This window comes from Cryptotermes secundus, unplaced genomic scaffold (assembly GCF_002891405.2).
Source record: "Cryptotermes secundus unplaced genomic scaffold, Csec_1.0 scaffold5, whole genome shotgun sequence".
Lineage (NCBI taxonomy): Eukaryota > Metazoa > Arthropoda > Insecta > Blattodea > Kalotermitidae > Cryptotermes > Cryptotermes secundus.
In genome coordinates, this window is record NW_019724742.1 from 2123893 (window position 1) to 2150598 (window position 26706).

The 26706-nt window shown below is 38.8% G+C and overlaps 1 protein-coding gene across 2 annotated transcripts in view; it reads left to right on the forward strand.

Annotated features, from left to right (window-relative positions):
• Nucleotides 1-402: 402 nt before the first annotated feature.
• The window catches only part of LOC111862678 (oxysterol-binding protein-related protein 1), a 101530-nt gene continuing 75226 nt past the window's right edge, over nt 403-26706 (forward strand). For both annotated transcript variants that reach the window (XM_023848234.2, XM_023848235.2), the window contains exons 1-11: nt 403-863; nt 1040-1200; nt 3384-3581; nt 7542-7686; nt 10293-10438; nt 12462-12674; nt 15519-15638; nt 16907-17035; nt 18260-18343; nt 20439-20661; nt 23441-23618. In XM_023848234.2, coding sequence (XP_023704002.1) covers nt 728-863; nt 1040-1200; nt 3384-3581; nt 7542-7686; nt 10293-10438; nt 12462-12674; nt 15519-15638; nt 16907-17035; nt 18260-18343; nt 20439-20661; nt 23441-23618 — 1733 coding nt within the window. In that variant the 5' untranslated portion in view covers nt 403-727. The remainder of the gene's footprint in view (nt 864-1039; nt 1201-3383; nt 3582-7541; nt 7687-10292; nt 10439-12461; nt 12675-15518; nt 15639-16906; nt 17036-18259; nt 18344-20438; nt 20662-23440; nt 23619-26706) is intronic.

Consider the following 26706-nt stretch of genomic DNA (forward strand, 5'->3'; position numbering starts at 1 on the left):
ATTCCTGTTACCATAATTTGAATCTCTCTTACAAAAAGGAAACACATATACTCGTATGCTTAGTACGTAGGTTTGTACATGGACTACTTGGACATGTACAGGAGGGTGATGTTATAAAGAAGTTCGGGGAATAACTAAACGCCTACATTCCTGTTACCATAATTTGAATCTCTCTTACAAAAAGGAAACTTATATACTCGTATGCTTAGTACGTAGGTTTGTACTGGGAATATTAGCTAACGTTTCTGTCGACTGAGCTCTCGGCAGTAGCTTCTGCCATTTGGCAGTTTTAACCTGAATGCTGTAAATAGATGGCAGAATAATTAAATTCGTGCCGGTACTGCGGCGACGTTGCCGATAATAACATTGAACACGGCTGGTAGTAACGATGTGAACCGAAGAGAAGCGCGCAAGGAAGGCAAGGAAGTGTACATGGAGAAGAATGTGTGACAGCATGTTATGTCATGTGATGACAAAAAGTAGCTGTTATACTACATTCAAGTACTTTACTGTGTATGGGACTAATTGGATATGACAAAATGCGTCAGATACTCAGAAAAGTGCATTGATGTGAATTTCAGCAAAAGAAGAAAAATTCAGAATAAGGTTATGGCATTCATTTGACAAGAAAGATTTATTTATGCATCGTTTTGGTCTCTAGTCTGCTGTCATTGGCATTGCATTTTGAGTTTTGGAACTTTAAATGATTGTACGGAGTAGTTAAAAAATGAACAAAGACTCTACAGAAATGGAGCTACAAGAAATTTTATTATGTAGTTCCCGGCATGGAGATGAAACTATGGTGCAAGAATTACTCTCTGCACGGCAAGAAAATAAGATCATTTTGGACATAAGCTGTAAAGGTACTTGTCCTTCAAAGTTTATTAACTTTCATACCCCATATGCAGAGATTTTTGAACAGTTGTAATATCTTCCTCTGTTTCCATTAAATAGCCGAGATAATTGTTTGTTCATTAATATTTTTATGTGTTTGGTTTTACGCAGCTGGTATGAAGCGTTATTTTTATGCGATATATAGGTAGGAGCAAAAGTAATCTGGGTTGGACACCACTACACCTATCAACCTATTTTGGACATCGTAGTGTAGCAGAGCAGTTGTTGGCACATGGTGCAGATATAAATGCAGTCAATGATGCTGGTGACACTCCATTGCATAAGGCAGCATTTATTGGCAGAGAGGTATGACTTGGCCTTTCTTTTAAGGATAATTTTTACTCTGGATTTGGAGTTTGCAAGGTTTTATCCACCCACAAAGAATGTGTGTGTTTCTTACAGACTTCATCAGACATTAAATTATGAACTGCTAATGTTCAGAGCAATTCACAATGAAACACTATCATAGATGTGATAGCCACTTTCTGTTTTAAGTGAGTTTTCTGAAATACTTGAAACAGTTCTGAGTAGAGTATTCCTCCATTTAAACCCAAACAGAATTTTGGTTAAAGCTGCATACACACTGAAGCGTGAAATATTACAGTCACCCAGTAATGGAAGGGATGTATGAGGAACTTTCTCTGATTTTACCAAGGTGTTAATGACTGATTTTGTTTAATGTAGAATAGACAGTTTTTGCTAGTAATGGTGTACATTGTACCTCCAGGCACTCGTGATAATGAAGCACTATGTCTTCTGTGATATAATGTTGCATTGTCCATTGAAAGTCATGGGACGACATGGTATTATATCCCAAAAGGCATAATTCTTTGTAACCACTGCTGTGAGAACATTTTTATTGTTTGTCTAAAAATAATAAAATATTTCTGGTATACAGGGAAGTAATTAGAACCATTGCAGGTGCTTAGAAAGGGTAATCATGCCGGAAATGATTGAAGAAGTTTCATATATTACCATAATGAATATTAGTTGAAATAATAGGCATCTGATAAATGTTTCAGACAAATTCATGCAGTGAGTATGGGACACAAAAGTGATTGTCACAGATCACTTGCTAACCTTACAGTTCATAGAAGTTTTGTTACTATGCCAGGATAAAACGACAGGAGAAGGACCCCCCCTAAAGATTCCATCCTTATCCACTAAGAGTAAATAGTTTAAAATAACTGAAAAAATTTCTTTTAACTAAACTTTTGCCTTGTTGATGAATTTATATTAACAAGAAATGCTTAACAGGCACTGAATCATGGGTCTTCTTGTAAATCTTATATACAGGGAAATGATTTGAGACCCTGAAGTGAAGCAGTTGGCCATTCTGACAATGTTCCATGCACAACTTTTGTCAGATTCTTGATTGCACTGCAGGTTCAAATGTGCAGAAAGAGTTAGCTTGAGGGTTTTGTCTTTTGTACACTGGACTGGCCACTTGATTTGTGGCAGGCTCTCAATGTGTCTGTATATGTGTTTACTACCTCAGTCAGTAATTTCGTGGACTGTGGTTTTGTTGCACCATAGTACAAGGTACTTGCATACACTTAACACATATCCAAATCCTCCCTCAAAATAGTCACCATTGGCAGCTATGCAAGTCTGCCAACTTGGTTTAGCTGCTGGAACACTGTTGAAAGATATTTGCAGGAAGGTCCCATACAGCTTTCCTTGTGACAGTGATGATCTCCTCTGCCGACTGAAATCGACAGCCAGGTAGCTTTTCTTTCAAGTGGGGGGGGAAAAAAATTGCATGGTGTGAGATCAGGTGAGTGTGGAGGGTGTGGCAAAACGATGACCTGTTGTTTTGCCAGCTACTTTGGACAAGCACGGAGCGATGTTCAGGGGCATTGTCATGTAGCAACAGGAAGATCTTTCTATGCCAAAGCTTAGGACATTTTTGACGAATTGAATTGCCTACATGGTGAAGGATCTCGTTGTAGCGGTGTTTGTTTACAATCATTCCTTCTGGGATGAATTCCATGTGAACAATTGTGGATGAGGCAAAAAACAGTTCAAGCATTACCATGCCTTTTGACCTGTACTGTTAAGGATTCTTCTTTCTTGGCGATGATGGCAATTTCCAGGTGGCCACTTGTTGCTTCAGTTGCGGATTGTACAGAAAACACCATGTTCCATCTCCTGTTATGATTTGGTTGAGAAATGTCTCATCTTTCTCAGCACTATTGATCAGGGCACTGCAAATGCTCATGCAATTGTCATGTTGGTCTTGTGTCAGGACACGTGGAACACGGTGCTTGGTAACATGAGACAATTTCAGCACATCAGACAGAATTTTGTGGCAAGTACCAATGCTCTGCTGTTGTGGGTGTTTACAGAGCTGTTGCCTGGCAATACGTTAATCAAATATGCCACATTATTTAGTCTCAGAAGATACATTGGTCATTAAGAAAATAAGCAGTCAGTGAGGTGTGACATGACGCTGATATTGAAGTTACATCTTAATTTTGGTATTACAGGACTTAGTACTGTTGCTTCTTCAGCACAATGCAGATGTTAATGTCATAAATGGTGAGGGCCAGACACCCAGGGATGTTGCCAAGCTTGAAGATGTTACCAAACTACTTCATGCAGCTGAACAGACAGAAGCGCGTCGAAAGGAAGAACGTCTCCTAGCTGCTGCACGTGAGGGTGATCTCGAAACCTTGAAAATGCTGGCAAGTGGTCCTTGCCAACATGGAGAACAGAAAAGTTATAAGGCGGCAGGCAGTATGCACAGTAAATGATAGAAACATGAGCATTTATTAATTTTGCTAATGCTTGTTCAAATATTTATTAAGAAAATTCCAAAATTTTTTGAAATAGGGCTGCAATTAATCAAATATTTGTGAAAATTTCTTCATTTGTAATCAAACTATTTATGTAATTATTATTGTTTGGAGGAGGATTTGTGTGTCAGCAGATCCTTGCAAGATGATCAGGGGACAAAAATGTCTGATTTTTATACTTACATGCAGTAAAAACCATAGAGTATATTTCCACTGGCTGCAGCAAGTGTATTTCAAAATGTGTAAAAGAGTTTTTTTTTTCCTGTGTTAATGCATTGCAAGTGATTTTGAATGATTGTTAAATGTCTGTGTGTACCGGCTGTTATAATCTTGTGTCATATTGGCTCTGCAAATAACGATCCACTGACAGTGCATTTTTTGGGAAAAATGGATGAAGCAAGAACTAGATCACAATCTTCACCAGCTTCTCATCATAAACTTTCTTGTGAATGTGTACATAATCTCTACATTCTATTCTATGATGTCCACAGAGTAACCATCACTTTGTTAAACACAGCAGTATCTCAATATTTTAATGTTGCACATTTCCAATCAGGGCATCCAGATATACAAGAAAAAATGTTTACAAAATAATAGCATCAGAATGAAAATATCACATTCAATTATTGAGGTATTACATTTCATCATCATTATCATCATCATCATCGCTGGCACAACAGCCCTTTGTGAGCCCTGGCCTTCCTCAGGGGTATTACATTTAGGCCCATATTATTTCAAAGACTGCACTGCTGCAAGACATTGTGCTTTCTGATATTCAGAAGATTCATATAACAGTAATAAACATTTTATTGTTAGGGAAAATAATAAGCAGTCTGCTTTTACCGGTTCTCACGATCTCTTCGCTTGTGGATTTCTTATATTTTTTTCCTACCCTGAAGATGGAAGCGATACGTTCCTCCGAAACGTCGGTTAACACCACATATACACGGTGCCAAATCCCAGAAGACTGCTTTCTTCATTCTAAACTTAGCAGATATAGTAGTTCAGTAAGACCTATGTTGGCACATGGAAGTGAAGCCTGGATCGTTAGAAAACCGGATGAAAAAAAGATTGTTGGCTTCTGAATTGAGATTTATGAAGAGAACTTCAGATTGCATGTAATTTGATTATAAACGAAATTAAGACATTGTAAAATTAAGAATTCATCCAGTCATCAGACTTATATAAATTATGGAATTAATTGGAAATAACATGTGAGAAGAATGAAACTGACAGAATATGGAAACAGACGCTAGCATTCAGGCCACAGTGAGAGAGAAATTTAGGAAGACCACTGAGGAGGCAACACACGGCCACAAATTCTGAAAACTGACAGATTATGGTAATGATGGTGATACTGTGGTAATAAAATGGATGATTTAAATGCTACTTTGGGTTACAGAAGATGAGAAAAGCAATAAACCTTGTGAAAGTTATAAGATATTGTTAAATAATCTACTAATGAATTAATAGGAACAATTGGTTGTCAAATTCTGAACCCATTTCAGATAAAAGTTTGATACACTTAAAGCTGCCAATGGAAATTGTGAATCAAATTGTTTTAAAAATAGAGACCATAAATAATATACTAAATATCACTAATATTTATGGAATAATAACTTGCATTTGATAGTTATTGAAATTTGAAAGAAATAATATTTATGCACCAACCATTCAGCTTTCTGTTCAGATAATTTCAACAGCTGCAGCTGGTTAATGTGCATACTACGTGCCCTTCTAAAACTTGGCTGTCCATTTTGAGGGAACTTAGTATGTGTTGTTCATCTTATTTTCATTATTATGATATGGAAAGTGTTAAGGAAGATCCCTTTTACTTCACAAGGTTTAAAATCAAGTTAGCTTGATGTGGAGCTTGTTTAATCGTATGATATTGATATTATCCATAGTTGGGAAGTGTGTTAAAATCTTAAATTTTGTAATATCCAGTGTTTGCTCCACGTTATGTTCATGTCTTTGAAAGTTCAGAAACTTGATCTTTATTACAGAAGGTATATTTTGGATATGGCCTCTATTAAAACTCTATGTAGAAAATTTGAATAAATTTATTCTATCATTCTGTCTCGTTTGTAGCCGGGATAGCGTGGTTGGTATAGTGACTGGCTATGGGCTGGATATCTGAGGGGTCAGAGTTCGGGGTCCCATTAGGCTCAAGAATTCTCTCTTCTCCAAGTTGTCCAGACTGTCTCTGGGGCCCACCCAGCCTCCTATCCAGTGGGTACCGGGGACTCTTTCCCCAGGTTTAAAGTGGCAGGGGAGTGGAGCTGACCACTTTCCTCCAGCTAGTGCCAACGTCTGTATATCTACTACCCCATACACCTTCATGGCATAGTGCTTAATTAGTTAAGCACAGGGACAGTGTACCTTCTGTCTATTGTAAGCGGTAATTTAAATTAAGGTTATTGATCTTGTGAAATATGATGTATGTACTAGGGGCATTCCGTAAATAATGCCTCCTATTTTTTTGTGTTAATATGTAACGTCTGAGATGGATGTTGGTGGTGTTGTAGTAAAGGTTGAACCTTCCTGCCAATCTACTGTTAGTTTGGTTGTCGTGCGACAGATAGTGACAGCAGAGCAGTCTACGAAAATGGTGTCTGACATAGAAGTGCGTATGAAACACAGAAGTGTTATTGAATTTCTCACTGTCGAACAAATTGTATCCACTGACATCCATCGACACTTGCTAAAGGTGTACGGAGACAATACAGTGGAAGTCAGCACAGTGAGGCGGTGGGTAGTGCGTTTCAACAGTGGTGAAAGTGAAGTGCATGACAAGCCACGCCCTGGGCGTCCCTGCTCAGCTGCCACTCCTCACAGTGAACAGCGCCTCATCCATACAGATCAGCAGATAATGACCAGGGACTGTCAATTCTGAACGCTACAAAATGACGCTGACTAAGCTGAAAGCCCGCATTTCCCGAGTCAGGCCAAAGAAGCAGACAACCTTTTGCTTGCAACACGATAACGCTAGACCCCATACAAGTTTGGCGACCACCGCGCACATTGCAAAGTTTGGCTGGACTGTTCTACCACATCCACCTTATAGCCCCGGTTTAGCACCTTCAGACTTCCATCTCTTTGGGCCTAAGAAAGATGGACTATGTGGGCAACACTTTCCAGACAAAAATGCTGTCATTGCAGCTGTAGAAAGTGGCTAGCCTCTGCTGGCGCAGGCTTTTACGGGCATGGAATACAGTCTCTTGTTAATCGCTGGCAAAAGTGTATAACGAATGTGGTGATTATGTGGAAAAATAACTGTAAGTAGCTGAAATCTTGCTCTATTTAACTGCATTATTATGCTTTCTGTATTTGTTGTAGTTTTTTTTTTTAAATAGGAGGCATCATATACGGAATGCTGTAATAGTTTGGTAGATAGGGACCAATGTTTCAGAGGAATCTCCTGCCTCCATGTTCGTTGTAAGAGGAGTGGTCCCCCAAAATGTTGATGCTTACTTGGTGTTACATCCCAGAAGTCTATGCTCTTAATGTGTATAGTCATGAGAACCTCATATCTCACAAGATTTTAAATTTATGAGACTACAGATGTGAGGACCAAACAAAACACAGGACTCTTCACCACTCATACTTCTCTTGTAAGCAGAGTAAAGCTCATTCCGTTGTACTTGTAGATCGTAAGAAACACATTTTGATGAACGTGGGTTGGAAAAAAATTGAAGGTGATGGAAAATGTTCCACCCACAAAAAAAGAATAACCATATTGAAGGTTACATGCCATCATCAGAAACCTTCAGCCCAAAATTTTGTGATTAGTAGGATGAAAATAATTAAATTTGATTAAAATTTGTGGTTCACATTACTTTTATGCAGCTAAAAGAAGAACATCCCCCTAACATCAACTGTGTAGATGCTCAAGGAAATTCAAGTTTGCATTGCGCTTCATATCGTGGCCACAAGGAGGCAGCAGTTTTGCTGTTGCAGAATGGTATCGACACTGGTATCAGGAACGCAAGAGGTGAACAAGCTTCTTTTCATACTTTATTTCTATCATGATAGAATATATTTGTAAACATAATTTGTTTGTAACCTATAATACAGCATATTAAGCCCGTGCTAAGTTATTTTTTCTTTGAAAAATCAGTTTGTGTAATTGAGTAATTTCTGATGTGGCATTTGCTGAAAATTTGAATGGAATAGTAGAGGTGTAGCGTTTAAAAGAATGGAAATGTATACTTGCTGTATGTTGAATTGCAGAACTGGTACATCACTTGCACACAGTCTAGGTTTCCTAGGATACAATTTTGGCATTACTTTATGAAATTATTATTTTGGAATATATTAAGCATTCTGAGATGTTGGACTCATTTGTGTTATTGATTGAAGTATGAACTCCAGCTTATTCACAGTGTTACTGGTGTGGGAACTGCCCACATTCAAGCAAGTGTGACAACGCAAGCTTCGTTGCTTAGCAACAACACATAAACAATACAGACAGTGATAGGTTTTCTATATGTCTGACTCTAGGTTACGTAAGAAGATACATTGTGTACAAGATACAGTTACAGTTCTAGATTTCTACTGTTCTACAATTCTAGTTCAGTGTTGAACAGTGTTCACTGTTGTTATTATTACTTTTCAAACTCAAGTTTGTCCATGTATCCTGTGGAACTGTAATAAATACTATAGGACAGTTCACCTAGTTCAACATCCCACACTGGTTATTTACAAAGGCAGGTTAAGTCTGTTTAGTTTAAGTTAGCTTGCTGCCCATATAGTATGTTGGTTACTAGTATCTAGAATCCCATTCCATGTGAAACCTAAGAAGGTTGCAGTAGCCATTCACAGAATGGTTTTCAGTGCTCATAATCCAGCCAAAGTTGCAGAACTAGATTATGCTGTAAGCAGGACTGATGCAGCAGTTGATCATGCAACGCTGTCGCTCACCACTTTTCACTGAGAAATGCTGTGACCGCAGGCCAGCTGATTGTTCCTGCAGCATGCAGCACTTCTGTCACCAGTGTCTGGCATATTGGGCTGCATATGACCCGTTTCTTGCAGATGTTCTAGAGAAATGTATGTCCTGTGGTTTGGATGTTGTCGTTGCAGATACTTTCTAGTGTACACATGTGCAGAGGCTCTTCTCTACACAGTAATATCACATCTGTAAATTTGTCAAGTGAATACTCTGCATTCTGTGCCATTTTTTGTGATATGTAACTTTGCTGAAGTGAACACCAGAACATCAACAATAGTGACCTCTTATGAATTTGTATACTGAATGATTGGTCATTGGGTCAAGTGGAGTTTTGATCCTGTGATAAGCTAAAAAGTGTATTATGAGGTCTCATCAAAATATTTCAGAAATGATTTTAGTGCCAGGAAATTACACACTGGATAACAACTGTTGCTGATTTCTGTTTGTAGTGCAAAGCTGTTGTTAGTCTCACCCTTGACAGAAACAAGTGTCTTTTATGAGCATGTATTATTTGCATATGTAGGAGCTGTGTGTATTGTCTCAATTTAGAGTTGTTGCATAAGACGGATTCTGGTTTGGGTGATTGGATTTATTGAGAAGTGGAGAAACTGTTTTGGAAGAGACTGTGGACCTGTCGTCTGACAGATTACTGATGATGATGATGATACATGCAACTCGGGACTACAGGCAATTGCAGTACTATCACTGATATGCACACTTCACAGTTCACCGTTCCACAAGCACTAGGGTTCTCAGTCTTCACTTGTCGTATCCTGGCAGCAGGTTTATAACAGTCTCACTGTAACTTCAAACCACACATGAAGTTTTTTTTTTTTTTTGNCCTAATTCCTTTCTTGCCATTATTGTCGACTAAATTCAATTCCTCTGCTCCCAAGCTCATATCCCAGTAGGTTGGCATCTTGAAACCCGACTCTTCACTTCCACTGCTACTACTACTGCCACATTTGGAACTGTTCCTTATAACCACATGCATGGACCATGCAGAAAACACAGCCTCTATTGTTAGGGACAAGTGCTTACTTAGCCGTTGCCTAGTGATAGACGTCCTAGTGTTGCATGCATTGGCTCCTGTGGGAATGTGTTTACTGAGGTGTTGCCTAGCAGTGGATATAGACGTCACAGTATCATTCAGATTCTGTGTGCAAATTTGGAATATGGCCATGTGAATCTACAAAACCTTTAAACATTGCATTTTGGGCTGAAACTATGAGCCAGCTGAGACATTTGAGACATTTGTTCCCTTTAAAGATTGCAGCATTTGTGTGTAAAGTGATGTGTGCTACAGATTGAGTCTCAGCCTGGGGGCTGGTTATCTTGATGCAGATCTTTTTGTGGTTTTCCTCCAGCAACTTCTTCCCAACAAATTGTCCTGACATTCTCCACTTGATAAGCAATGTAATTGATAAAGTGGCATTAAATAAATTAAGTAACTCACAAAATGCATGTTTACTTGTAACAGTATATATATATGCATAATGGCTGTTTATTTCTGGGTACAAGCTAAGTTCAAGATTTTTGTCAGGAAAATCTGATCACCAGTTATATGGATTTTGCAGTCATTCAAGATCATGTGTTTGCACTTACATGATGTACACAAATGCTTTTGTTTCTGTGTCACACACCAGGGCAGACAGCAGTAGAACTTGCACGAGATTCACAGATGCAGCAGGTGTTGTGTGTTCGTCCAGTCAGACAGCTGCAAAAGTCAGCTACAAGATTTGAAGGTCAGCTGCTTAAGAGATCAAGATTTCTAGGATGGAAACCCATATGGGTCAGTTTTACTTCATTATCTGTGCTTTTATGTTCCCAATTTAGTTCTCTTCTGTCCTGTGTGCCTGATGGTAGGTGGGATGTCATACAGGGTATAATAATGCAAAACATAACTTGATCTTTGTCATAAGGTTTGAGGTTTTCATGGCGGTGACTATGAAGAATGCTGTCTTTTGGGATGTGGCACCGTGTAGATCTTGTGTGAACCGACATTTCAGAGGAATGTCTGTTAACACAAGATCTACACGGTGCCACATCCCAGAAGACAGCATTCTTTATGATCTGTGTTCATCAGTGTTGTCATCAGCAAACCATGTACATTATAATGTATTGGTATTTTTCTTATGAGGGAACCACGGCATTTCACAAGAAACAGAATTTATGGAACAGAAGAAAATGCAAAGAACATGTTGGCCTTATGAGGTGTGACAGGATTCTATCAGTAATGCTAACATGGCAGCAATGAGAATTTTTTAGTTTAGATCAACATTTGTGCAACATACCAGAATTTGGGGTTCTGAAACTTTGTATGGTATAAGATTTTTTAAAAATATGCATCTTTTGTTTGTGTAATTTTTAGACAATAAAGCAACAGAATGGCAACTGTACAAAATCTATGTTTCACTTCTGGTTTCATGCCAATAATGAGCCAGTGACATTGTGTGGGAAGAGTCTGTAAAAAACCTACAAATTGTATGATGGGGTACCCAAAAGAAACCGAACTAATTTTTTTGTGGGCAGAGCTTTTGTAGTACCGCGTTTTGCCGCTATGAGTGCATAGAGCTAACATTCCTGAGTCGATAAGCCGACTACCATTGCTTCAGAAGGTAAGGACTATTTTCGGCAGAGTTTATAGTGACAACTGTTTTGTGTGATCGTCATTTTTGCAATGGCTGATTTTCGTGAACAGCGTGCGGCGGTGAAATTCTGCTTTTTGCTCGGGAAAAGTGGAACAGAAACTCTTGAAATGTTAAAAACGGCGTACAAGGACGATGCTATGGGGAAAACTCAAGTGTTTGAGTGGTTTTCCCGTTTCAAAAATGGTGAAATGTCAATTGATGACAAACCTCATTCTGGTCGTCCTTCCACAGTCCGAACACATGAACATGTTGAAAAAATTCGTGAAATCATCAAGGAAGATCGACGACGGACCATTGAAGAAATTGTGGAGCTGTCGGGAGTGACTTGGAGCTCAGCGGCCAGATTTGTGGCAGTCGGGTGACTGGTTTTTCCATCATGACAATGCCCCTGCTCACACAGCCCTGTCTGTACAACAATTCTTGACCAAAAATGGTATGACCCCTGTTCGTCACCCGACCTTGCCCCGTGCGACTTTTTTTTTTTGTTTCCTCGGATGAAAAGAGACAGGAAAGGAAAAAACGATGGTGGCGCTGTCAAGCATCTCAAAAGATGAATTTAGACAATGTTTTGAAAAATGGAATAAAAGACTAGACAAGTGTATTAGTGTAAGTGGAGAGTACTTTGAAGGGGATTGAAGGTTTGTGCTTAAAATTTGAATAAATAAGTTAAAAAAAAAATAAGTTCGGTTTCTTTTGGGTACCCCCTCGTATATGAAGATACTGCATACATATCAGCACTCACATGTTTGGTGACAGAGCGAAAGTTTGTAGTTGCCAATGTAGCTGGCAGATATAACATAGTTGGAATATGAAGGGGATTATGCACAGAAATGGATCTCTTCCTTGTTCCCTTTGCAACTCAAAGATTGGCTGCAACAAGCCTTTCCAGTTTTCAGAAACTGGCATTTCTGTGTATATCTGTCTTCCCATGTCTATCCTTCTGGATTATATAGATATGTTAATTTTGGTAGTTCCGTATCTTGCATTCTGTTTACATGTTGAACTGGATCGCTGATGATATAATTATTAATTTATGGTGCTTATGGATCTCAGTATACAGATAAAAATACTTGAAGGAAAATTATTATTGGAAGTTCTTCCAAGAACTTCTTTCTTAGGATATATTAATGGGCCGTGTAGATAAGCATTATTTTTGGTTTTCAGGCCATTTTAGAACGTGGAGTGTTAACTTACTTCAGCAATCGAGCAGATGCAGCAACAGGCTTTAAAAGAAAAGACTTCAAATATGAAGATGGAGCCAATATTGTGCCATTAGAATGTGATTCCTCCACATTTATGGTGCACTTCTCTGATGGAGCTGTCCATAGGCTGAGCGTTGTCAACTATGGAGAAACTACAGGACAGATCAGTAGGCAGGTATGTTTATTATTTCAGATTCAAGTAAATAACCAAGTACTGCATTTCCTTACATCTTAGAACATTATAAAAATATTGTAGGAGTCGTATATTCTAATTTATCCTTCCTAAAACACATTTTAGCAATTAACATTCATGAAGTATATGAACATGACATTAAACCATAATCAGGAACAGATGGAACAGATTCATAATGCTCTGCAACTGATTATAGGTTACAGATGATTTGAATGTTCTGAAATCGAAGTATAGGGTGCAATAAAAAAGTTTCTGGACAGAACAATTCTCTGTACTGTGGCATATGTGCTCAACGCAAGAACTTTGGAGCCAGAGAAACAGCCATTGGTAGCAAATGGCTCTGAAACAACATTCATTTGTAGGCAACAGCTTGGTAAACACATTCCCATGGCAACAGATAAGCTTGCAATAATAGAGGTATGGTTCGAAACAGTTTTTTCTACTCGGTCCACGCAAGGGGTTATAAGGGGCAACCAAGTCAGTTTTGTACGGGAGTCTGTGAGGAAAAGAGACAGTTGGAAGGGAGCAACCTATCAGAGAGGACTTGAGCATGTGAAGCTGAAGAATTTGCACTGTTAGAAGCCATTGCCAGGGAATGGCAGGTGAAGAAACAGCAAGCTGGAAAGACTTAGCAGGTGCTGTGGTGATTTGTGAATTGTGGAGATCAGCATTGGTGCTGTTCTTGGCGGCCCACTCTGACCTGTTGCAGCAAGTCCATCTATTCTAAAACTCTCAGAATTACTGAGTTTTTGGACTTCATCCATCATCTGGTATTCTGAAAAAGTAGAGAATACAAAGTTTTGGACTATGTCCAGTGATTGAGATTAGCTCTTTCTAATGCATCAAACAGAGTAGTTGTCCTGCCACCTCACTTGAGGGCAGAAACAGGTCCAGTTTCTGAAACGTCATATTCTGTAGTTTTTTGAGAATACTGAATGATAGACGAAGTCCAAAAACCCAGTAATTCTGAGTGTTATACACCATCATCAGAACCCTTTAGAATCAGTTGTCCAGTGTATGGAATTCTCATCCAAATGGTGAAAATTAAAGTAGAATCTTTATATTTGTAGAGTTATTCAGAAAGAAATTTATGATGTGCATATGTTCACCTGCTGCTAGTAGCACTACCCATCATTGTCCCTCATGCATTTGCCATTACAGTAGAAGCTAGTTGAATTTATGATTGCATTAGAGTATCTGTGTTTGAAATCTTTCAGCTGTCAGTCTGCTATGTCATCTAGCAAGTGTCCCATGCAAGAAATGAAGCAAAATTTGTTGTTTTAACTTTTAGTTGTTTTTCTGTAAGAGTTTTTCTCACGCAACCAGCACACCACAGTCTGCATACATGCTTGAAAGTTGGTTGTTGCTATATTTTTTAACTTCACAAAAGGAGTTTGTGATTTTCTTATCCTGATGTTATCACATTTCTTCCCCATGAATATTGACATGAGTACGATATACTGAAACTGTATAAAGGCACACATGACTAGATCTGGGGAGTATGCAGTGTGAAGAGGCAATTGTACAGTTTGAAGCCAGAAATTGCTGCATAGGCAAAGCAGAATTTGTGAGAATATTGTGATGGTGGAGAAAGCAGTCTCCAATCTGCCATGTCCCAGCTTGTTTTCGTCACACATCATTTCATTCAGAGTTCATCTCTGTGGACTGAAGATCTGATCCTCAGTGCTGAGAAATAATGCTCTTAATGTTCAGCATCTTCAACAGAAATGCAATCCTCTTTGTTTTAATTTTGAAAACTACTAAAATATTTGAATATTACAACCTCTAACCAAAACCAAAATTCGACCGCGTCTCACGGTGCAGCAAATCAACTAAACCACGCCACACGGCGTATACAACCAAAGCCAATACACCTCACGGCGTGCACAAATCCAGTAAGTCACTTACTTGCAGTTTGGCCCCAAAAAACTCAAAACATTTACCTCACAAACCAGCCAGCCCGACTAGCTCATGAGGGCTACTTCTCCCCCTTCGATCTGCGCTACGTGCCGAAACAAAATTTCAGTATCATCATCGTAATTGTTCCAAAACCAAATTTAGTTGTAGCAATGTTACCAGGTGAAGATATAAGGGAAGACGAGAACGATCGCTTATCTTGACTTACCACGAAGGCTCGCAATGACGCTAAGGAGAGGGGGGGAGGCACGTGATTCTGACGTCAGCCAAGGATGTCAGCGGGGAAGAAAGAACTGGCTCGCATCCTGGTGTCCGGAGAGGCCACTCCAAGGAACTTAATGGAGAAGAACCGTTGCATGGTTCAAGTTCAAAGCCAATAATAGTCACTGGTTGGTCATAATGTCATCCTTGTTTTAAAAAATAATGATGGATTCAAGCAGGCTCTGTCTGTGTGTGTGTGTGTCAGAGAGAGAGAGATAGAGATATGGTCTAGTCTTTCATTAGCAGAGTGGCAAAATGGACAACTTAGTGACAGTTCTCATCCTGTTATCTCTTAAGTATTGTTAACTCCATGTATTAAGTGTTGTCAAAATTCTGTAAGTTTTCTTAACTAAGAGCTGCTTCAAGAGAAAATTCCCAAACAAAGCCCCTTCGTAATAATCTATCTTGAATAGTAACTGGGAAAAGAGAGTAAGATTAGATTGTGCACTGTTATAGTTCAAACTGTTTATATGTATATAAATGTAGATTAGGGCAGCTTCTCTTAACACCTGTTCTCGTACTCTCCCATCTGTCTTCATATCCTGAGTTGTCTCTTTCCTTCACATCTGCTTGAGAATATCTGAAATAGGTAGAAATGTAACTGAGATCTGTACTAGTTTGCTATTTTACTTTCTTTGCGATTTTCAGAAATGGATCAATGCCTTCACAGAGCATGCAGCATTCAGCACACACTACCTCACTCAAGGTCATGTACAGTTCGATGATAGTGATGATGAAGATAATATTAAACCGCTTGGTTCAATGCAGGTAACAACCAATGGAAATTATGTTACACAGCTTCTCACATTAAATGACTATTTAAAATAGTATTCAGATAATACCAATTTTTTTCGCTGACTCAACGTGTGGCTATTTCAGAATGAAGTTCATCTTAAATTAACAGCTGTAAGTTACAAGTCTGTTGCCAACATAATTTTTATTTGCCTTTGGCTCTTTTGTTTGGTGTATCACATGTTAACTGTGTCTAAACGCATGAGTTTTGAATATTTGAGGTTGAATTGAGAAAGTAATGTCTTATCTCGATTTGAATATTGATTTTCCTGGCTCATAATTCTAAAATTTTTGAAAACTCTTTTGAGAATTATAATGATTGGCAACACTAGCAGGAATGAACTTCTCAGCAAAATCTTGCATCGATAATTCACTGTCTTATGTGCAACACAATAAAAACTTGTCTGTATATACTTTTAGTTTGACTACTTCTCATAATATGGGGCGTGCGGTATCGTAGTGGTTAAGGCACTATGCTACAAGCCGGAATGTCGCAGGTTCAAGTCCTGATGAGGTCACTGGATTTTTTCAATTGACCTGATCCCTCTAGCCGCACTATGGCCCTGGGGTTCACTCAGCCTCTAACAGAAATGAGTACTAGGAATTAATTAAATAATTTTCTTGGGGAGTAAAGTACGGCTGGCGTGTAAGGCTGACAACCTTACCGCCATATTTGAGCCGATTGTCTAGATAATGTGGGACCCTCAACGTCTCACAACCCTATGGGCCTTCACGGCCTGTTACAGGGATAGCTTTACTTTTACTTTTACTTCTCATAATATTGTAGCCTCCTGCTGCAAGTTTCACATGTATTGATCATTCACTGTTTTTATAGTGTTGCACATAGGACAGTGAATGATCACCACAAGTGAAAAGTGCAATAGGATGCTACATCAGCAAAATCTGTCTGAGTACCTAGTTGTCCCATTGTTAGTAACGACAACTTACATGGAGTACAAGAAAAGTGGCTGAAAATGTTCTCAGTTTGACTCTTTAAATGTCTTGCTCTTATCTCGAGCCAAAGGAGTCATTGTCACGTAAGGACATTTCTGTCATGTTGATCCATCTACCTATCCAGAAGTGACAGATTACAAGTAGAAATTATGAAGCTGTTCTTCATGCAGTTTCTTTCCTTTCTCATATCTAAATATTCTCATCTAAACCTTTGTGATCATAAAGTGCATCATGTCTGCAGTATGGTCCTAATATTACTTTCTTAATGAGAGGATTTCTTTATATTGCAGGATGCCTTACAGACAGCTGCTGCACATCACAAAGTACTGGAAAGCCAGTTGACTGACAGTGTTGCCATTGTTGAAGCATTGTCAAATAACAGCCTTCATTGTAATGCTTTCTCTAGCACTGCTGTTCTGGTAAGTCAGATTTAAGCTTTGAATTCTGCACTTCACTGAAATATGTTCATAGTGTAAGGAAATGAACTTTCATACATATGTTTCTTTTTACTTTCTCATATATGGAGTATGTATTAGAAAAAATTTGATGCTGAAAAAGTTATCTTGAGATTTTGACTGATTTATACATTTTGAGCCCCCTCCCTCAACTATGAAGGAGAGTGTTTGGTACGCCATCTGGTTATGTCTGTATCTGTGTAAGGATGTGAGTCGCATTAGTGCCCAAATGGTTGGATTGATTTTATTCATATTTGGTGGTCAAAAGTTTATGTATCATTTGTTGGTGTCTGGTGACTATAAACATTCCAACTTTGAAAATAGAGTACTTTCAGATGGACCCCAAAACAGAACCAGCCTGCCTGCTTCTGCTGGCTTTTGATTGGCTAACCCTTTGACCCTGAATATTGTTATGTTGGCAACTCAAATGTTAAAATATAATGCTAGAGTTGGCAACATCGTAGTAAACAATTTTCAATAATAGACTGTGCTACATGCACTGTTCCTAATTTTTCTATTGTTATGTGTTACTATGGTTATGTGTGTAGAAACAGAATCTCTCTATTGTTATGTGTTACCATGGTTATGTATGTGAATGTATATAAAACGCCATTGTGTATCAAAAGTTAGTCTTAATAAAGCAGGGTTAGCTTGAACACTGATTCTTACTTATTATTTGATCCACGTAGAAGTGACAATAACAAATATGAAGGTAGTTTGTTCCTTTGAAAAGTTGGGCTGTCTCTGAAGTACATGGTACTGCAACCCAGAAGACTGTACTCTGCATATGATAATTAATTGTATTATTGGACATGTTGTTACATCTAATTTCTATAAATAAACAGTCATTGTCATGTAGTTTGCATTAAGGTAATGTAATATTAACTCCTTCCATGCCTCTGTCATTGGGTTGATTGAGGCAATGAAGCAGTTTCTACCATACCTGCCATGATGTGGTCTGACTGGTACTTTGAGAATATATTTCTTGTGCATATAGATTATGTATATGATGAGAGATGGCACAAACATTTGTTTTTCAGCACTTTCTGCGTTATTTCCTAGGCACAGAGAATTCTCTTGTGTTATTCAGTTCACAAAAGATTCTGGCAGTTTTGTCATGTTAGTGCTGATGTTTGTTGTACTGAATACTAAAGAAATCTAACAGTGTTATTTTTCTCTGTTTCTCAGAGGTTTCAGCTCATGTCAGACACAGCTGGCAACATGCTGCAGTCACTAGGCCATTGCCTGTCACTGTTTGAACAGCAAGAAGAGGTACGTAACATTATATTTAACTGTTATAAGTTCTGAAAGCATATTGATAAATATAATTCTTTATATAAAACTTCCACTGTTAAAATGTTTTGACTATGATTGATGTAATATTGAAATAATTGTTTATTGAGAGTTGGATGGGATGTATATTAAGCACGGGGAGATGAGCTGTGCTTACAGTATTCATTCATTCATCTGTAATCTGTGAAGACGACAGGTCCACAGTCTCTTCCAAAACAGTTCCTCCACTTGATGCGATCTAGAGCTTTCTCCTTCAAATGAAAATATCCTCTTCTGTCCCCAAGGTCATCCAGCATCTTCTTATGTCTTCTTCCTCGTCTTCTGGTCACTTCTATCCGCCCCTCTATCTTTCCTTCAATAACTTCTTTTAGTAGGCAGTTACCGCGTAAGATATGACCAATCGAATTAGCCTTGCGTTTTCTTATTTTGGTTTACAGTATATAACCAGAAAATTCAAAGGAAGACCATTTTAGATAACTAAGCACAGATTACATTACGTTAGGCAGATGTAACCTGAAAATTATGCACTATAGCCGTGTTTGCATTTGATGATAGAGAAAAATGTTTCATATGAAGAATTTTTGACACCTTCCATGGCACAGGTTTACATTCTGTAAAAAAAATTGCTTTAAAAGTTATATGTTCTTTGAAGGTCTAGTACAAGACAAAATTTCAACACATTACCTCATTAAGTGATGATAGAGTTGCTTTGTTCTCAGCTATTGCAGTACACCATGTTTGTGTTGTTAATAGGAAGGTGAAATTAGGGATGTTACCAAGCCAGGCTCAAGGAGCTCAAGTGATATGACATTGGTGCTTGAACTTGCTTGAGTGGCCTTTTCTAAGTGTGCAATGTCTGTGTGAGTCCTGTACACAAGTTTGTACTGAGTGGAAATGAGAGAGGCTGACCCTCCTGGCTCCATATAACACCAAACCCATGTACTGTTACCAGTAGCCTATATTAAACCAAATAGAACAAAATAAGGTTGAGCTGCTAAGTAGGATAGATGGTCATGTTAAATGAAGTTTGGCGTGGAAAACTAGGGAGATGTTAATTATAAAAAAAAATGACATTCTCAATATGATATTTTACAATCCAGAAGGTTGTCTTGATCTTATGGGAGTCCAAATACTAGAAGAAATTACTGTAACACAGGTAATGGTGTTATAATGGGCTTCTTGATAGATGTAACTCTATGAAGCAGAGGCATAGTTAAATGTTAACTTTTGAGTGGTAGCATTTATTGCAGTGTCATTGTATAGAATAAGCCTACAAAGGTGTTCTTTCATCATCCACTGCTGTCTTAACAAATTCATTGTTAACAGAATAATTTAGCTGGGAGGTCCATAGAATTTTGTTATCTAGTTGGAAAGCAATTAAATAACTTTTCTGGGGATTAAAGCGTGGCTGGCGTGTAAGGCTGACAACCTTACCGCCATCTTTGAGCCGATTGTCTAGATAATGTGGGACCCTCAATGCCTCACAACCCTATGGGACTTCACGGCCTGTTACAGGGATAGCTTTACTTTTTTTTACTTACTTCAGTTGGAAAGTGTGCAAAGCAGGACAGCCTACTATTGGCAGCAATATTTAACACCAAACATATCAAAAGTATTTGTTGGTGATCATTACATGCATTATGTAGTGTACTATACATGCACACATGTTGACTGTGTATTGACTGTATACTTGTATTTCCATTATAACATATGGCTTGCAATGAAGCTGTGTAAGTCCTAAATTTGGCTCAACACTACCTGAGATTGGGCTCATTATGTCACTGCCTGAGTACCTGAGCTCCTCAAATATGCTTCAGATCATTAATAATATGTACAGAGGTAGAGTGGCTTGACATTTATATTTAGTTCTGTGAAAATCTGAGTATTGGTTCAGAAGTTACTAGGGAGCAATGGACAGTGAGGGACCCAGACATTGTTATATCATAAGCAATATTGCCTTCTAAAATAAATATAACTAGCTAAAACAGTTTTATTTGATGGACCCTGCGAACGATTATGTTCATATATGTAATCATGTATTTCTTGAAACATGTTTTGTTTTGTTTGTTACAAGGTTCGAGTGTTGCAACTGAAACAAGAACAAGAAAAGTGCAGAGTGCTTGAAGAAGCACTAAATGTGCTTGCCAAGGAGCACCATGAACTGGAGCAGTCAATGGCCTCACACCTGTCCATTAGTCCATCCCTTCAAGAGCAACACCGTAGTTCGGTACACAGTTGTCGGAGTCCTCGCTTCTATGATACATCTGATGATGAGTTTTATGATGCCTTTGAGGCAGGTGTGTTCATTATCTCATATATTATTGATTGTATCTCATATGCTTGTAAGGTAATGCTGTCCCTATAACAGGCCATGAAGGCCCATATGGTTGTGAGTCCTCAGGGCTCCCACATTTTCTAGACCGTCAGCTCAAAGATGGCAGTGAGGTTGTCAGCCTTACGCACTGGCTGCCCTTTGTCCCCAGGAGGATTCCTGGTCAGTCCCAGTTTGAAAAGGTGTCCTTTTAGGTGGCAGTGTCCAACTGAAAATATGGTAACTACAGGAGTCTGTAAACGATATTTGGCGTTTTCATCTTTTGTTACTCATAACATGTTTAAGGTTACAGTTGAAATATATAACACACAGAAAGTTCAACTCAAAAAATTTCATTTATGCACCTAGGTTGCAGCCTACTACACATTCTGGATACCAGATTGAGCTGCGTTATGGAGTGGTACAAGTATACTATCTCACGTATTAGTGACTAAGACACGGGTTTGGATTGGCAGTCAATCTGTTGGATAACTACCAGTCGTAACTACAAAAGATTATAACACTCCAAATTATTATTGGAATAATAACACATAAAGGAAAGACTTCAACATTTAAATTCTAATCTTCATTTCTAGCCTCCGAAACACTGCAATTGGATTATGTTTGTCAGTCCATTATCTTCGCTGCTCTTATAATCTTCTCTTGAATTGTGTAGAAGTCATAACTGCACTGCACTCCACACTAGTCTCTCAATTGCCTTCACCTGTCCTCTCAACTCAGCTGCTGAACTGCGGAACTGAACTGAACTTCTGGCGTTATTCTCCCTATATAGCCTCTGCATGGACCCTGCACAGAAGACAGAGTTCTGCTGTTGCATAAGGAAGACCACACAGAGAACAGTCACGTGATTCATAGCCAGCATCTTCATTGGTGCGCTGTTGCCTAGCAATGCACAATAACATTCATCCCCTCACGTCTATCATTGTTACACGTTGCTCATGTTTACCAAGCTGCTGCCTAGAAACGTTTTGAGCAAATCCATTACATTACTCCCTCCTTAAGGCTGTTTGTCCCGGATAGCCTAACGGTATATATTGTCATAATGACATGTTTATTTTTGTATAAATAATAAATGTAAATTATGAAATCCAAAACTACTGAAAATGTCATTTAAAAGTCAAATTGCATGTGAATTATAACCCTCAGGATATAAAGACAAATGCAGAATGTTGCAGCCAAGTAGCTTGCTCTCCTGGTTCATGATCTGGTAGCCTCAAGATTCATATCTGTGTTTCAGTTATCTTGTGAGATTTTTATGGTTTTCCTCAGTCTGTCAGTGGAAATGTAGAGACACTGTCACAACTGCTTGATTCCTAATTCTTTCAAATTCATTATCCACATTCAAAGCTACATAACCATTGCAGTTGTAAAAGTATCATGAAGTAAACCAAGATTCAGTGATGATGACAGAGGACATACATATGGAATTGTTAACCTTTCATGATTGTCACTGATTCAGAAAACCACTGTTGAGTGACGTAGCTCTACAGACACATAACAAATCCATAGCTCCATTGCCACAGTTAAGCTGAAGATCTGGTAGTCTATTTAATAACCGTGGGCTTCCACAGAATGCCATGTAGAATGTTCCAATACATAATTTTCACACTAGTTTCTCCAAAATCTTGGGTGCATAATATATTTGAGAAATGAGAAGAGTGAAAGGAAAATAACTTTTCTGCTTGATCTGTTTATAAAAGTGAAATATAATTTTGAAATTATTGAGTCAGCCTTATATGCAGTTAATCTTTTGCTCTTAACATAGTAAAATTTAAAGGGTGCTGCCCATTCTAGCTTACTAAAATACAGTAAGATGTAATTTAAAATTTGAAAACCTGAAATGAACTGGCCTGATGTAAACCACATGCTGTTTTTTTATATGAAATATGAAAATAGAAAATCTTAAGAAGAAAGCAGTCTTCTGGGATGTGGCACCGTGTAGATGTGGTGTTAACCGACGTTTTGGAGGAACGTATCACCTCCATCTTCAGGTTAGAAGGAAAAATAATAAAATCTGCAAGCGAAGAGACCGTGAGAACCGGTACAGGCAGACCTGGTTAATGAAGGTGATACATTCCTCCGAAACGTCAGTTAACCCCACATCTACATGGTGCCACATTCCAGAATACTGCTTTCTTCATAGTCACCGCCGTGAAAACCTTCCATAGAAGAGCGTAAATTTGACATTAAAATTCATAATGTAATTTTTAATTCAGTTTTCTTTTGTTGGCCTTGTTTTTCAGTGGAGTACATCATCATGCTTGTCACTTTTGAATGACTAGATCACATTGCAAATCATGAGATGTGGATTTTATATTTGCTGATATCCCTTTAATACTTTGATGAAAATATTTTGTTTCTTTCATATTTCGTGCATTATAATGCAATTTACGGTATATTGGGATATATCATTTTAGTTGTGCATAAAATATGTGACGAAATATGGTGGTGGCCTAAAATTCTTCTGGAAAATTCAATAAAATCAGATAACGTTACTCAGCTACGGAGTCCATGAGCAGATAAGGAAGGGAAAAAATTGTCTGATCTTTGATGTATAGTTTCATGATGTAAGTTTCTTGTTTAACAACACTATCAGGATCGAGACACTATAGCATCAAGCAAGTGTAATGGATATTCTGTCAATAAATCCCATCCACCCTTCTCAGCTTGAATGACAGGGACGTACTCATATCTGTGTTTAGCTTCTTATTGGAACAGTATTCCATAAACTGTTATGATTGCAGACTCTGACAGTGACACACTGGTGACTGCTGTGTCCCCAACTTCAGACAGTGATACTCTGGTCAGTTTTCCATCCCCTGCATCTTCTTGTGGCACTCTTGTGTCAGCAGGAGGTCACGCATATCGTTGTGCGTGGGATCACCCAGTGAGACCTGCACGAACTCTCAAACATGTCGGAAGGTAAGCTGAAAATACTCTTTTCTTTTATGATTAGTTGAATACTGTTACAAAGCCAATGTTAAAACTACAGTGTGCTGAATTCGGAGCTGTTATAAGCACATATGAGTACATACATGCCCTCGTGCATATACACACATGAACACACGCACACACAAACCCACAGAGAATAGTTATATCATATGCCTGCTTTATCCTTAACCTTTTGCATGCTTCAGGCTGGTCAAGTCAGCTTACTATACAGCTGGAAAACTACAAGAACCAAAGAGATTGACTAGTATTAATCATGTGGTAGAGCATTTCTGTCAACACATGGCATCGAATGTAATGTATTGCTGTGTAGAGGAAAGGAAAGACTTTGCACTGTTTGTGTCCATGGTGGTTTGAAGGTAATGTGTGGAAGGATGGTGGGTTTTTATATGCAATGGCATTTTATGCCCAAGCACTCTCACATTCCTGGCATGTTTTTCTATGGTCAGGCTCAGCAAGCAAGGGGTGAGTAAGAAATGTACGCTAAAAATTAATGCTCTGAGTGATGTTTGAAGTCAGAGAGATGTCATATAATCCACATTTGATATGTGTAATTGTATTATATATGAGGGTCAGTCAAAGAGTTCCCCGAATGGTGGTATAGCACTCTAATGGTAGGACATATGGCAACGCTTATCTAATCACCTTCAAAGTAGGACCCTTATGCGCACATACACACTTGCTTCATCGATCCTGCCATTGTTGGAAGCAGGGGTGGAAGGCTTCTATTGGAGAGCTCAGCCGTCGCATTCGATTTGATGTCCTCCGTGGTTGTGAAATGTGTACCCTTGAGGCCCATTTTCAGAGTAGGGAACAGCCAAAAGTCACTCGGAGCGAGATCCAGAGAGTACGGTGGTTGAGTGATGACAGGAATGTTTTTCTCAGTGAGGAATTGCTGCACAACAAGCGATGTGTGGCTCGGTGCATTATCGTGATGCAGAAACCACTGTCCCTGCCACTTGTCACGCCGCTTCCTCCGAACCGCATCGTGCAACCTCTGCAAAACTTGCATGTAGAAATGGCCGGTAACAGTACAAACTTCATGCTCCAACTCTGCGATGGTCATTTTTCGATCACATCGAATCAGTTGTCGCACTTTTCCAATCATTTCTTCGGTTCTGGATGTTGAAGGTCTCCCACTACGCTGGTCATCCTCTAACGTCTCCTACCCATTCTTAAACTGGGAAAACCAGATGTAAACTTTGGATTTCTTTAGTGCAGTATCACCATGAACTTGTTGCAGGGCCGATAGCATCTCTGAAGCAGATTTTCCCAATTTGAAAATGAACTTGATGTTTGCACACTGTTCGAACTGTGACATTGCGCTGAATGAGCAACACTCACGTCTAATTCAAATGGAACAGTAACGACACTGCACACCGACACTGCACACCGAAACCTGTCCAGACCTGTTGCACATGTGAACAGACATGCTGAGCTTCCCACCACAACAGTGTTTGCAGTATCTTATCGCTCGTTCTCTGTCTGCAGGGGAATTCCGGGAACTTTTTGCCTGCCCTACATACAGTGACATATGCTAACTTCTCAGAGATCTTGCATATTAGTAAATCATACACGTATGTTTTATCTGCGGACTTCATGCTACCAGAGAAATCTGCAGTGGATTAAGATTGTCATTGGCCTGTAACAAGTAATAAGGAGCCAGAGGTAGAGAGCTCATATGCTGCTGTTAAAACCTTGCATTAAAGATTAAAAACATGAAAAGTCTGTGGACTTGATCTGGAGTGAAGTCTTTGACTTTGGCAAAAAATGTGACCTGCAGTTTGTCAATAGGGAAGTTAGGTACCGGTTCAAGAACAGATGTATCTGTTGTGTGACAGTGTGCATTATTAATACATCACTAATGAATATTCTGAATTCTGTTCTGATTCGATTAAAGGGTTGGGTGGAAGAGAGAGGTACGTACAGTTATACACGTTTATTAGAAGGAATTGAAAGAAAATAACTCTTATGAGTTTTATGATTATCTAAGGATGGACTAGGAAACCTTTGAGTTTTATGAATGTCATTATTACCATTGTGTGTGTGTGTGTGTGTGTGTGAGGCATATTTTGGAAGTAACCTCTGTTTATTTTGAGCTGGTATAGAGCAGTCATTATAGCAACTGGCTACAGGCTGGACGACCAAGGGGTCGGAGTCTGAGTCCTGATAAGATCAAGAATTCTATCCGGTTGGTACTGGGGGCTCTTTCCCCAGGGGTAAATCAGCCAGGGCTGAAGCTGACCACTGACCTCCAGCCAGTGCCAAGGTCAAGAAAATGTGGATCTCTACATCCACTCCTCCATACACCTTCATGGCATAGTGCTTAATTAGTTAAGGACAGTTACAACTTTACCTTTGTGGCATCTTGTAAACGTCCTATGTCATTTTATGTCATGTCATGTATGTGAACTCTTATAATTTTTTATATGTAGATTATGCCTTTTGTACAGAGTCAGTTGTTTGAAAGTACTGATAACTGCAATTTGTGTCTTGTTCTTTTTGGATACAGTTTTTGGTATCATTGCTTTTGTTCCTCATGTTAGGTTTCATGAATGTTGAAAACTGATGCATCTGGCTTTGTGGCTATTCATATACAGTAAACTCCTGTTATAACAGACCCAGATATAATAGACAAAATCTGGCTGTGTACAGTTATGAATTTCTAGAGATGATGAGGTACTAAGAAGGTTTTGTGGTTATAAAACTATTTAAAATAAAAAGAACCACAATATAAAAACATGCACATAATCACATTGTGTGTTTCTGTGTTTATCACATATATTGGCTATGCTTCCTATGGTGTACTTCCGTGAATATCCCTTTGCTTGGTCATAGTGGACATCGGCAGTAATGGACACCCTGTCCCCCCTAATCATTTGGTTATAACAAGGGTTTACTGTAACTGTTTCACGCATGGTTGTGTTTTAGAACACTAAACATATCACACTGCATCCCATCTTTAACATTTGTAACAGATAATGACTGACATGGCATAGGGCTGAAGCAATTTTGCTATCCCTGCAACAGGCTGTGGAGGCCCATGGTGTTGTGAGACGTT